The sequence below is a fragment of the Crinia signifera genome, chromosome 4 (assembly GCF_055691185.1).
Source record: "Crinia signifera chromosome 4, ASM5569118v1, whole genome shotgun sequence".
NCBI lineage: Eukaryota > Metazoa > Chordata > Amphibia > Anura > Myobatrachidae > Crinia > Crinia signifera.
The window spans coordinates 102,545,954-102,560,911 of record NC_139220.1 but is presented as its reverse complement, the minus strand read 5'-3'; the positions used below and the strand labels follow the sequence as shown (position 1 = coordinate 102,560,911).

Here is a 14,958-nt window from a genome sequence, read left to right as displayed (position 1 = left end):
AATACCCCTTTTCCACTAGAAGAAATAACCCGGTAATCTCCGCGGGGACGCGCTTCTACCCGGGTTTTTCTGCTAGTGGAAATGCTCCCTGTCAAATAACCCGGTTTGGATTCCCTGGCAATCCTACCCAGGTCATGATCAGGGTAGCACCCGGTTAGCACCCAGATTCAAGGGTAGTGGAAACGCTCCCTAACCGGTTTATTTGACTGAGCATGTTAAAATCTTCACTGATTGGTGCTGCTGGGGCGCTGGTGAGTGATGTCATCACTCAGAGCCCCGCAGACTGCGCACATAGTATGGAGGACAGCGCTCTGTGCGCATGTGCTGCATGTCTGTCCTGCTGACTTTCCCCTGCTGCATAAGAGGCTGCTCCAGCAGCCACCTTCCACTCTGCCATCAGCACCAGATTTAATTTTTGGCAGTAAAAAATAAAATAAAAAGTTATTTTAAAAGAAATGAGTGTGGTCTCTTCTTCTAATATCGTAATATTTTTAATGGTGGCCCTTTTGGTGTAATGGTGGCCCTATTTTGTGACCTCCCATGGTAAAGCCCTTTAAAAAGGCTTTTTCTTATGTAATCTATAGGGAAAAAAAGGCCTTACCCGGGTTAAGTGTAAAAGGGGATGATCAGGCAATTTACCGGGTAGCACTGTAGTGGAAATGTGCTTCTTACCCATGTCCAACCCGGGTTCGAACCGGGTACAATTTACCGGGTCCGACCCAGGTTGTTAGTGGAAAAGGGGTATAATACTGTAGTCCCTTCATGCACACGCTGCAGCACACATTTCACGCATGCGCAGTGAAGATTTCAAAAAGTGACACCTGGTGGATGATCACTGGAATTGCACTCATCCGGCAATCGCCACGCTGTTAAAATGTTTTGCGATGCCTTGCGCCGAGGGCAGCCATGGCGGGCTGGCGGTAGAACCGCCATGGGTAGGCTGAATGATTGGCGCTACATTTGTATGGAATATTTTTAAGTACTTGGAAAAGTCCTGAAGGAGGTTCTATATGCCCCATTTCCCTTGAGAATGAAAGAAAAGTCTTCTTCTCTATCCAGATCCAGCATGTGCAGATGTGGGAATATTCTATCATTACAAGATCTTGTCTGCAACACTTCCGTTGTGTGTAGAAGACAGGTCCAGGGAAAAACACGCAACAGTCACACATTTCATCAAACATTTGGCTTTTTAACCTCGTTTCTTCCCACATGATTTAAGTTTAAAAATTATTTGCTTGCTGATGGGAAGAAAGGAAACATTGTCAGATTTATTTTTGCCTCTGTACTGATTAAAACCACATGATTGTGGAAAACACAAGAAGATAGAGGAATCTACAGGAAGTTATATAATGGCCCTCTACTTGAAAAACGTCCAGACAGTAAGATCCAAAAAAAAAACTAGGTCTGTTAATCTACTTTACATACCAAGCTGGCTGCAATTGTACCCGCATTGCATGCATGGTCTGATGTGTGGCTATTGCCCGAATGCCAAGTTGTACAATTCATGGGCCACACACACACCTCATCATCAGTGAACACATACACAAGCCCTATCCCTAACCTTGGGGCAAGAGAAAATAGATGATCTGTTCATGTGCAACTCGTCTTTACACACTCAACTCGTCCTCACCAACCAAAGCCATGCTTTTTCCACCATCTTGACCATATGCAATCGATTCATATTATGGGGAGCAGCAATAGTATGAATTCAGATGTAGATTTATCGTCCACCGCTTGCGTCCCTACCAATCATGCAACTTGATAAAGTTAGAAACTGCAGTTGAAACCAGTGTTAATACTGCATTTGGTAGGTGGAGCTAAAAAAAAAGAAATAAAATACTATGGGCCAGATGCACTAAGCTTCAGAAGTGATCAAATGGAGAGTGAAAATTGACCAGCCAATCAGCACCTACCTGCCATGTCACAGACTGTGTTTGACAAAGGTCAGGTAGGAGCTGATTGGTTGGTTGTTTATTACTCTCTCATTTTATCATTTTTGAAGCTTAGTGCATCTCCCCCCATATGACACTTTTCATGAAGAAAACTCTCAATCTTTTACTGAATAAAGAAATCTCACCCTTACAGTAAAGACTAGCTTGTCATCTTTCTGTAGAAGAAGTGTCAGTATATGTGCAAGTTACAAATCCTAATTTGACAACACAACTAATACCCCATTTCACACCAGCCAAAATTCCTGGGGTTAAATTTGCCGGGATTTTAACCCTGCTAGCTAGCACGATTGGGCCTGCGACCAGCCCGGGTTACTGGCTTTTGTGAAAGGTACTTATCCGGGTCTGGGCAGCTGGCGGCAGGGTCTGGGCAGCGGGGTCCAGACTGGGCGCTTGTATCGCTATTTGCTGGGCAGGAAGCGCTGGATTTGAAAGCATATTGAAAAACTGACTGGATGCTCTCAGCCAATCAGCGTCCACCCAGTCTTTTCAAAATGATTTCAAATTCATCTACGCTTCCCATCCCACTTCCCGGCAAATAGCTTGTAGAGCCATTTGCCGGGCATCGGGGTGGGAAGCGCTGCTGAATTTAAAAACATTTTGAAAAGACTGGGCGGACGCTGATTGGCAGAGAGCATCCAGTCAGTTTTTTCAACCGGATGCTCTCAGCCAATCAGCGTCCGCCCAGTCTTTTCAATATGCTTTCAAATGCAGAGCTTCCTGCACCACTGCCAGGCAAATAGCGCTACAAACGCCCAGCAGCCTCTACCCAGATTCTCGCAGTCTGGACCCCGACGCCTGCCATCCCGCTGCGCCCCCCTGAAACCAGAAAATGCAGGGACAAGGGTGGTGTGAAAAGGGCCAACCCGAATGTCCCTTCTTGATCCAGGAACCATTTTCTACTGTGAAAGGGGTATAAACAGTCCAAAGCTTGGCTTCTGGTCAATAGATGTTTAGTGGTCCCACACTTTCTTCGCATATCACAATCCAGTTATGTAACTTCTTTCTACCTATCTACTCACATTTATGAAATAGGTTTAAAGACAGTTTTAGTAATAATCCGAATGTAAATTCACAATGGCACAGACTTCTGTATGGAAGGATATAGACATCTTAAACACACTCCATTATCTGCTATAGAATAAGTGGGTTCCTGCTTACTCACCATGGTACAGAGAGACTTCGCTTCTAGGCTGAACTTGGCCGAATACTCCTCTTGGCCCTCCTTCACCAGCCGCTCCACCTCCTCACGCTTGATCTTTCTCTTCCTCTGCTGGAAAGGTGACTGTCCTTCAATCATCTCATAGAGCAGACAACCCAGTGCCCACCAGTCCGGACTGAACGTGTAGTGCTCATTCCTCACCACTTCCGGCGCTAAGAAGAGGAAAAGAAAAAATAATTATACCACGATCCTCTCCGGCGTTATCTTTGCTCACCTAAATATCTTACTCACCCATGTACCCCACAGTGCCTACTCTTCCTTTAATAGTCTGGCCCTCTGGTATGTGCACAGCAAGTCCCAGATCTGAGATCCGAATGTGTCCTTTGGCAGTAAGAAAAGTAGTATTAAAAACAGGTCAGGAAGACATGATATATTTAGGGGGGTATTCAATGTCGGGCACGATTTCCGACTATTCAATGCAGCCGTTTCCGACAGCATTGATGGCGGATTTCAACAAGTCTATATTGTCGGAAACGGCCGCGGATTGTCGAATTCACGACCGTTTTTGCCAACACTCCCACATTACGCCACTCGACAGACGGAACATTGAATTCATCCTGTTGAGCTGGGCGAAACGGGCCAGGATTCCGTCTGTCAGAATGTTCAGACAGTCGGAATCCAAAATGGAATACCCCCAGATTCCTCAAACCAACAGATCTCCAGATTTCAGTTTCAGTTCTGAAAACGAGTGCAGAATAGAGCAGGTAAAACTTCCTGGGCCACAACATAAGATAATACACACAGTGGGCCTTATTCTGGTTCACTCTTAGAGGCAAATTCCTTCTCAGATGGACAAAACCATGTGCAATGCAGGGCCGGGGGGGGGGGATATAACATGTGCAGAGAGAATTAGATTTGGGCGAGTTATTTTGTTTCTGTGCAGGGAAAACACGGACTGCTTTATTTTTACACTGCAATATAGATCTCACTTTGAAGAAAACCCCCACCCAAATCTAATTCTACCTGCACATGTTAATTCTGCCCCACCTGCAGTGCACATGGTTTTGTCCATTTGAGAAGGAATTTGCCTCTAAGAGTGAACCAGAATAAGGCCCATTATATTAGGGCTTACCGTGGTCATCCAGCAATATGTTTTCTGGTTTCAAGTCTCTGTACAAAAAGAAATGTAAATAAGCTAAACACTAAAACAGCAAGTAAAAACATTAAACACCTGTATACAGTATGTACTGTGCTCTCTGTGTGAAAGCCTATAAGGCACAATTGTACAAATAGTATGGCCTGTTGTACTTTTTAGCCCTTTATGTGCTCCAGCTATTTATTGGTTAAGGAGTGGTGTGTTCCAGGCATGTACAAATAAAGGTTAAGCCCTGATGAAAATTCTCTTCTTTAGAAGTCAAATCATGTTTTTCCTATGCGTGTTTATGTAAAAGAAATGTAAACTGTAGTTTCACCTAAATGATATGCCTCTGAAACAGCGGTGTCCACCCAGAGCGAGACCGAGTATGCAAAAAGATATCTACGGATGTGCCAACTGTTGGAATTTGCCTCAGTTGATAGCAGGGCTGCCAACAGTACCAGTCAGGTACAGATCAGCAATCTAATGCTAGTAACATCATCAGAGTGTTTGCATTTGTTATGTGAACCAATTATCAGTAAACATCGTGCTGCATCAGCAGAGGACACTGCAATAAGTGTCAGGGCGGCAGAACGCAGTGCGAAGATGGATTAAGTAAGAGAAGGAAAAGCACATGAGGGTAAACAGCTAGAGAGAAACAGTGCGAAAAGCAGACTGTGATCAATACTTACATCAGAGGTCGGCTTTAGATACTGATACAAATGGATTGACCTATATGTTATTATGACATGTAATGTGATTGTTAACGCTCTGACAGCTGGTGCCGGAATATAGTCTGTTGCAACAACTTGATGCAAAAAAGAATTGTACTTGCTTTCACTGGCTTTTCTCCCTCACTTCTAATTAGCAAATGCTCCAGACACAGAATACTGTTTTCTCTGGGAGTGATATTGTCAACGATATCATTGGAGCTCCTGGGCAAACAATATGGCACATACACACTGAGCGATACCTTTAACGATATTGATCAGTGAACATCATAGAGTCCCCGCTTCTAGCATGCAATGTTGACGGTAGTCAACACTGAGCATGCAGAACAAACTATGTGGGGGGGGGGGGGTCATTAATGTGCGGGAGCGTGTGTGTTTAACAATATTGAGCATGCACACTAAACGATATTAAAAATAATATCCCTCAGCAGGGCCAAAATGAGCGATATTTATAATAATGCTTCACACTTGCCAATACCCGCCGCTGGGGGGACATTTGCAGATGCCGATGGCGGAGAAGTGAACGAACCATGGGAGCGCACATCAGCTGTCGGGCAGAGCATACACACTGGACTTAATAATGAACAATATCGCTCAGAAGTGCCAAAATAAGCGATATCGCTCATAAAATCGCCTATGGTGTATGAGGCTTAATACTTATTTGCAGCATATGTAGTCTGAAGGAAAGTCACAGGAGCACCAAATTGACAAATGTAAGGATTACTAGACTTATGGTAAGGCAGATACACACATATCGATGTAACGATGTAACTGAGGGGTTTATTCTAGTTCATTCTTTCTGACAAAATCCTTCTTAGATGGACAAAACCATGTGCACTTCAGGGGGGCAGATGTAACATGTGCAGAGAGAATTAGATTTGGGTGAGTTTTTTTGTTTCTGTGCAGGGAAAATACTGACTGCATGATTTTACACTGCAATATAGATCTCACTTTGAAGAAAAACCCCACCCAAATCTAATTCTATCTGCACAAGTTACATCTGCCCCACCCGCAGTGCACATGGTTTTGTCCATTTAAGAAGGATTTTGTCAGAAAGAATGAACTAGAATAACCCCCTGAGTTTCAAATGTTAGTCCAGCTAGTTCCTATGTTGCATGTTGGCGTATGTAGTGGATTATAGATTTGATGCTGCTGGCTTGATTTGTTATGCAGAGCTAGTATATGCTTGTAAATACAGGTGTATGTTGGTCTGTTTGATCTTTTTGCCATAACACATTATTTTTGGCTGTAGAAAATAAAAACTTTGGGCAGTTTTGAGCTGGTCATCATCTATATTAACTATTCACACAGAATATTTAAGCACACGGACAAAAATGTCAAGCTTCTGTGAAAAGGCTTCCTTACAAAAGACGTTTCCTCAAATGTTTAAGCAAAGCTAAATCTGTGCAGTTCTGCCTCTGGTTCTCCGATATGGTTATACTGATGTGAAATGTATGCATTTTATTGACTGCCAGCAAAGTGCTCGAGGCCGTCTGGTAACATAATGTTGATTGTTCAAGTACTATTGAAACCAGTGGCGGTTCCAGAGGATGGGCTGCAGTAAAGTTCAAAATTTAAATAGGGGAGCCACACCAACTGACAGTGAGCAAGTCTGGAATGGCAGTTGGTGTGGCTCCCCTATTTAAATGATTGTTCCTGTACCATAATATACAGTAGGTATGGTGTAAGCTTTCACAGAACACTAACTGAAACCCGAGTCCATACCTGTACACTATTCTCTCTTGATGTAGATCTTGAAGCCCACAGCAGATTTCGGCAGCATAAAATATTGCTCGGTCATGATCAAACCCTGACTCGCCCATGTGATAAATGTGAAACTTCAAGTCCCCTCCGTTCATTAGCGTTAGCACCAGACAGAGGGCATCTTTTGTCTCATATGCATATGCCAGACTAACCTGCAAAGGTGACAATTAAAAAACAGTGAACATGCAAAATGTATATTCCCTGTGTACACAGGCTTAATGCTTTACAGTTTGCATCGATATTGGTCATCCAGTCAAATTAAAAGGGAATTCAGGTAAACACTTTCCATATTACCCAGTAGTACAGATGGAGGACTAAAAATAAATATAGGATGCCAAGAGGGTAAAATTTTAGATATTGGGACACTAGAGCCCGTTTCAGGCTTGATTGGTTATATGGTACAATGCTTGGATTTCATAAACAATATCTGAACACAAAAGAAGTCTTGCTTCAATATAGAATCTCTAAAGAAACTTAAGCCACATCTTCTATCCACACTAATTGAAGACTTCTGTTTGATCTAGCCAAGAGGTTACGAATTTTACAGTAAACCAAAATGTTTCTTGCCCACTAGTTGTGAAGCAGCTTTTGACAACCCCCCCCCCCCCCACACACACACACACACACCTTATTTATTTAATGTATTCTGTCTGTTCTATGTGATAAGTGCAGAGTTCACTGCAACATTATATAACAAGCTCCAATGTGAAGTAGACAGTAAAGCATACTGGGGCTATAGTTCAAGTAAAGGCTCATTGATATCTATAGCTTTCATTTAACTCTTTGAGTGCCAGGTGAATTTGTCAAAATTAGTATGGAAAATGACCATGCAAACATTTTAATTCATCATAATGACCTGTAACATTTTTCATTTGAATTTATATAACAAATGAGAGCAACACTGGCATTTTTAGCAGTGATTTTGCATTTCTCACAAAGATGTAATTTTTAGCAGATATTTTGCGCATTTCTCACAGAGATGTTGGCACTCAAATGGTTAATGCAAGGGTAAACCATCACTTGGTTTCCATATCTTGCAAAACAGTAGAATATTCTAAAAGGTATATAGCAGTCAGAAAGCACTTCCAGTATATCATTATTCCTAGATTAAATAATAGCAAGAGGATTTTGGGTACTTGTTTCCTATCTGGGCGCCCACTAAGTTAATTGAGCACCATGCTATTCTCCGTAGTGAAATCTGATCGCATCGCATCGTACACATACACGATATTGAACGATGCGATGCGATGCGATCCGATTCGATTTCCCATAGGAAACAATGTTAAATGGCTCAATTTAGCCAAATTATCATAGGAACAATAGTAAATGGGCCAAAAACACCCCTGAACATTGAAATGTCCCCCCAAAAGTAGTTGACGCCACCCCGCCATCAACGTGAACCCGAAGCGTGGCGAGCGCAGCGAGCCCGCGAGGGGCGGCGGTACGCGTCCTCCGACCTTTTCATGCCCTACTATCCACTAGGGCGTGGAGTGAGAATAGAATAGTGTGGCGAGCGCAGCGAGCCACCGAGCCCGAAGCGTGGCGAGCGCAGCGAGCCCCGCGAGGGGACGCGGATACCTTCACAGGTAAACGCGTCCCTTTGCGGGCTTCCCAGGTGTCCGCGTCGCCATGGACACCTGGGAAGCCCGCGAGGGGACGCGTATAACTGTGAAGGTATCCGCGTGCGCTCGCCACGCTTCGGGCTCGGTGGCTCGCTGCGCTCGCCACACTATTCTATTCTCACTCCACGCCCTAGTGGATAGTAGGGCATGAAAAGGTCGGAGGACGCGTACCGCCGCCCCTCGCGGGCTCGCTGCGCTCGCCACGCTTCGGGTTCACGTTGATGGCGGGGTGGCGTCAACTACTTTTGGGGGGACATTTCAATGTTCAGGGGTGTTTTTGGCCCATTTACTATTGTTCCTATGATAATTTGGCTAAATTGAGCCATTTAACATTGTTTCCTATGGGAAATCGGATCGCATCGCATCGCATCGTTCAATATCGTGTATGTGTACGATGCGATGCGATCCGATTTCAGTACGGTGCCGTACGTAGAAAACCTGGGCGCCCAGATAGGAAACAAGTACCGGATTTTGTATTACTGTATGTATGCATGTAACATACCATACAACACATATCAATGGAGGTTTACTCTGTCAGTCAAAAATATTTATATTTACAAATAAGACTACCAACAAAACTAGACCAAGATACACCTCCTTACTTATCGCAATCCCTCCTCTCTGAGGCGCTCTTCCACATTCATTACCTGTTAGAATTCAATGTATACAGCACTGTTTTAGGCAGCCCCCACTTTGTGGAATGACCTTCCAAAATACAATTTTTATCCCATAGATGGATTGTAGGTTCAGATGGCAGAAATCTTACCGCTTCAAGAAAGCGTCATATACTATTCCCCCAATTTCTTCCCTTCTATACAGTTGACGCAAAAAACTTACAGCTGTTTTCTTTCTACATTCACACAACCCACAGACTATAGGGTAAATTTACTTAAGCTTCTAAAAATGAAAAGAGATTATAGGATATATTCACTGTCAGGCCGAGGCAGAATATATTCCACCAGTTTGCGGATTTACATCCGCTTGCCTGGAGACGGAATGTATAGCCTGATTGACACAGAACCCTGCCCACTGTCCAGCACTCTTACAGGCCAGGCAGCAGCGCCGACAGCAGCAGAAATGAGCGGGGACCTGGCTCGCAGTGAATATTAATGAGCGAGTCCCCGTTCCAGAGCTCCCGTGGATAGCGGCGCTGACAGCCGCATAAGCAATGAGCAGGGATTCACTCATTAAAATTCTCTGCGAGCTGGGTCCCCACTCATTACTTATGCAACTGTCAGCGCCGCTATTGCAAACAGTGCTAGAGCGGGGATCCCCTCATTGATATTCACTGCGAGCCGAGTCACCGCACCACTGCGTCCCTGGAAACACCTCGACCAACAGTGACAGCGCCGCTGATCCCCCAGAGCCAGCCCCCTGCAGTGTGAGGCTGTCAGTGTGGCAGCCTGGAAGGGGGAAGAGAGTGCGCAGCCAAGCTGTGCCTCTGCTCCCCCTTGTGTACACTGCAGTTACATAAAAAAATAACAATTATAATATATATATATATATATATATATATATATATATATATTAAAATAAAATGTTAGTTTTGTACACTAGTCCCGACAGAAAAAAATGTCTAGTTCAAATTGTCTATAACCTGACTTAAAACGGTCGACTTAATTTAGACAGTTTGACACTGAATAGGCAAAATCAGATTAACGTTACAAGAGTTTAGACAATTAAAAAAAAAAAAAAAAAAAAAGTCTAAATACTCGACTTTAGACAATTGAGGCAAACAAATAGAGTTGACAGGTGGAATGCTTTAGACTGATGAGAAAAAAATATTATGTTAAATTAGGCTAAATCAATTCAACTTTTTAGGTGGAAAATATGCTGTTTCTGCTAAAACGGACATAACGACCAACACTGTATAACCCCCTATAGTGCATCCAGATTCTATTACATCATAGAAAATTATAGACCTAATCTGATTGGTTGTTTTGGGCAATATCACCTCTTTTCATTTTTAGAAGCTTTAGTAACTTTACATCCCCCTCCCCCCATCTCTCCCCCTCTGCGAACTGTCACAATTTCCAGAACCACCATCAAGTGGACAGGGAGAGTTCACCAACAGTCATGTTTTCCCAAAGAACAATGGTGGTGCATTGTATATGCCCGGAGGACGTTTTCTCCAAAACACAGCAAAAATGTTTTTTCAGCACATTTTTGGACCAAGGCTGTATGGTGGACCCTGGCTCAGACAAAGGCATCCCTGAAATGTCACTCACCAAAATCATTCTTATGCTAATAATATAAAGATAACGCAGGTGGGAATACTTGTCTTTCCTGTAAGACTCATAACAAGCAGTACTTCATTTGTTGGGTAAAGGTGAATAGGCCACACTAGCAACAATACATTACGTTACATCAACTATGGACTGAAAGAAGATCCTGAATTATTATAGTGTTTAGAGGCAAAACCTTAGATTTTTGCTTCATCATAATTATATATTGGTTTGAAAATACCTACAAGCGGCTAGGAGGTCAAAGGATGCAAACTATAGTAAGGCAAATTTATTTACGGACAAAGAAGGTCTTTAAATTTACTGTGATATTAACCATAAAATGGTAATATAATCACTTTAAAATAATGGAAAATGGCCTCTTCAATTGGAGTGGCAATAATTCTGTCTTACAATGGTTTTCGGTACTTATGTAGTATCTGGGCGTCCGATTTAGAAATCGGGTCGAATCGGGCACATCGCATGCGACCATCGGATGCGATGCGATGCCCCGATTTTTCCATTGGAATCAATGTTAAAATGGACTGAGTCCATTTTAACATGGAATTCAATGGGAAAAAGGGGTCCTTTTCATACCCTACTATCCAAGTGGGCATGGAGTTGGATATAAACCTGTGGCGAGCGTAGCGAGCCACCGAGCCCGAAGCGTGGCGAGCCCCGCGAGGGGACACAGAATACCGTTCGCTCGCCACGCTTTGGGCTCGGTGGCTCGCTACGCTCGCCACAGGTTTATATCCAACTCCATGCCCACTTGGATAGTAGGGGTATGAAAAGGACCCCTTTTTCCCATTGAATTCCATGTTAAAATGGACTCAGTCCATTTTAACATTGATTCCTATGGAAAAATCGGGTCATCGCATCGCATCTGATTGTATGCCTTAAGTTAAGGCATACAATCAAAAAATCGGACGCCCAGATACTACATAAGTACCTGGTTTTCCATTAAAAATTAATGGAGTTGTGCAAACGCTTCTGATACACAGGGGAAAACATTTAATAAAAAATGTACAGACAGGAAGTATGACTTGGCCACTGATGAGGGAAGGGTCGGTAATAGAAATGCATATATAGAAAAGTGACGTGACTTGGTCATGGCTAATTAAACCCTAAAAGAGTTATTCTCTGTAACCCTCATGCTGGACTTGAGATATTTACTTGTGACAAAGACTGATTTATAGTTAGAGAGAAGACAAGAGGTGCTTTCTCTATAATAAGTGTCAAGATGACACATGTATGTTGTCGATCTTATGTTTTCTTCTAAGAAGTCAGCAATGTGTGGGAAGTAGACAACACAGGTCCTTTGTTATCTAGATCTGTTTTTATTAAGGATGCCTTTTATTTGCTGTGGAAGACAATTTCATAGTCATCTGCTTATCTATATTATAGAGAAGGCACAGGAAGAATATATCGTGCTCATATCTCATGTATGTAAGTATGCAGAGATACCCACTCTCTGCGTATACAGGAATCTGCATGCTCTCGTGTACCCATTTATGTTTGCTTTACAATAACACTGTCACCACAGGGTGTAAAGAGGATATGAAACTCTTGAGAAGCTGTTGGGTGAAAAGCCATGTAACTGAGACATAATGCACATTGTGGAACATTTTGGCATAATCCAAATTTATAGCCCTGGGCATAGAAAGCAAATCAGTTAAAAGTTAAATAAATTGCATGAATATAAAAGACCCATTATTAATGAATATGGTGTACACCCCCACCCCCTTATTTCTGTCACGCCATAAGTGCTGTACACTGGTTAACAGCACAATTCAGCACTACACAGTGTAACTAAAAAAAAACAATAAAGCCAAATAGAGGGTGGAGGTTAGGGAATGATTCTGTGAATCATTAAGGCTGGTGATAGAACCTAATATGAGTACAGTAGGATATAAATCACCATTCATTGAATCTGTACCTAATAAGTAAGGCAAAACACACAGGATCAGTTGCTGGTTGGGGGATGGTATCTGCGGAGCAGAGGTGTCCAGGTGACTTGTGCAAGGAGTAGAGTACTCTATACAATGTTACCACCATCATTACCCACCCCAAGACCTACAGAGGAGTCTGTACTTACTACAAACCTGCTGTTGACTCTCTCTAGGATCTGTTTCTCATTTAACGTCATGGATTCTCCTTTCCGTTTCTTGATGCGTTTCTTCTCCAGTTTCTTACAGGCATACATCTTGCCTGTTGCTCGCACTTGGCAGGCGCAGACCTGGAAAGAAAGTTTTTTGGTAAGTGATGAGGGTAAATGCACCACCTTCCAAAAACTAGAAAACAAGGCACATATACTTTTCTGCTTATCAGATGGGCTGTACTGGATTGTAACGGAGAGCAAAATGTGAATGTTACATGTTGGTTCTGTTATAGCAGTGGTCAGGGAACTCGGTCCTCATTACCCCACACAGTGCATGTTCTGCAGGTTTCCTCACAGAATCACAAGTGAAATAATTAACTCCACCCCCGGACCTTATAAAATGTCTGAGTAATTAGTACACCTGTGCACCTGCTGGGTTACCAGCAAAACATGCACTGTGTGAGGTAATGAGGACAGACCACTGTGTTATAGTAAAGATAATACAAGAGATGACCGTTAGTGCCCGTTTGGCACAGCAAGTCACACCCGTGGTGTTACTGCTGCATCTTGCACAATGAGTCCTTGGTCATGCATGTCGCACATGAAACAAGGCAGAGCTCCCATGAGCAGGGCTGCATCTGTAGCAGATATCCGATTACAGGTCGAGTATCCCGTATCCGAAATCCAAATTATTCCGAAAACCAGACATTCCAGAAAGTGAAATTTTTTTTTTTTTTGCTAAAAACTCACTGGGGACATTTGTAACAGCATCACTGGGGACATGATATGTAACTGGCACTATATATGTGCAAGACAATGATTGCTTGGCATTCAAATTCAGTGCGGAGATAGTACACACATTTTGTTTCACGTTTTGAAACCTTGTTTTTTGAACAAATAAAATATATTTGTGTGTATTTTATGTGGTAATAAAATATATTTGTGTGCATATTATGTGTTTATACAGCATGAATGCAAAATACTTCAAAATACATCATTGAAATATTAAAATATTCCGAAATACGGAATAATCCGTTATCCAAAATTCTCCTGGTCCCGAGCATTTTGGATAAGGGATACTCAACCTGTATAATCGGATGCAAGGGTCATCTTATTAGCAATCCTTTTCCAACCTGGTCATTACACCATTCAACTAAATTTTAAAAAGCTTTACAAAATTAAAAAAGGGGTGATGTTGCCCATAGCAAATAATCTGATTTGTTCTATCAATTCTCTACTGCATCCTATAAAATGAAAGACAGAATCTGATTGGTTGCTTTGGGCAACATCACCTCTCTATTTTTAGAAGCTTTAGTAAATTTACCCCTAAGGAGAGTTCAATTCATTCAATTATTTATTAATTATTATACATTTTTTACCAGATGAAAAATCTTAAATTTTCACCCGTTTTTGGGTGAAGAACCATGTGGATCAATGACAAATTCACCCAGGCAAAATAACTGACACAGAGATGAAATAATAAGGCAAACTAATTAGTTCAAAAACCGGGACAAAATTTGCGGGTGTTTTCAGGTCCATTTTTGCCCATGCCAATTCAACACACAAAAAAAGAAAAAGTGAAAATGTACTTAAACACGGCAAAAACATTTGTGATTTCGCCTGGCAAAAAAAAAACAACAATGAATGAATCCCCCCCCCCCCCCCCCCCCCCCCTAAGTTATCATGAAGGGAAACTCTTCATAAAAAAAGTGTGTCGCCAATCTAGTGAAAGATTTATTTTTGGATTGGTTGTTTTCCTTATAATTTTATAAAAAAGTTTTGGGATTAGCTTGTGATCAACTAATTGCATTCACATTTGCTCTAGACTTTCTAATGTTCTTCGTTTCTCAAGTTTTTTATAATTAGTTTACAACTATGAATGGTATTTGGTATCTGTTTTAACGAATCACATGAATTTATGCTCTTCTAGGAATATGCAGTGTTGTACAGTATTTTTTCGTTAAATATAGTTATACAATATGCTGTATTTATTGATCATTTGTTTTTGAACATTTCTTGCTTACATTTTTTCTATTGGCATATACGGGTTTAAAAAAAAAAAAAAAAAGAAGAAACCCTTAATAAGTGTAACAACAGCTCTGAGACGTCTATACATTGTTATCATAGTTCTATTTTATTGATTATTTAACAGTAAGGAGCTCCTGGGCACAAATATAGTAAAATGTATTCTGTTTGTTGACAGTAGGGGGTCATTGGATAACCTACACCATAATTACAGTAATACCCCTTGCACACCAGCCTAAATTCCCAG

The 14,958-nt window shown here is 42.0% G+C and overlaps 1 protein-coding gene across 1 annotated transcript in view; it reads right to left on the bottom strand.

Moving 5' to 3' along the window:
* GRK6 (G protein-coupled receptor kinase 6) overlaps positions 1 to 14,958 on the bottom strand; it is a 43,401-nt gene that overhangs the window by 17,877 nt on the left and 10,566 nt on the right. The window contains exons 8-12 of the mRNA XM_083182076.1: positions 12,684 to 12,824; positions 6,703 to 6,893; positions 4,244 to 4,281; positions 3,403 to 3,492; positions 3,115 to 3,323 (exon numbers count right to left, since the gene is read on the bottom strand). Coding sequence (XP_083038202.1) covers positions 3,115 to 3,323; positions 3,403 to 3,492; positions 4,244 to 4,281; positions 6,703 to 6,893; positions 12,684 to 12,824 — 669 coding nt within the window. The remainder of the gene's footprint in view (positions 1 to 3,114; positions 3,324 to 3,402; positions 3,493 to 4,243; positions 4,282 to 6,702; positions 6,894 to 12,683; positions 12,825 to 14,958) is intronic.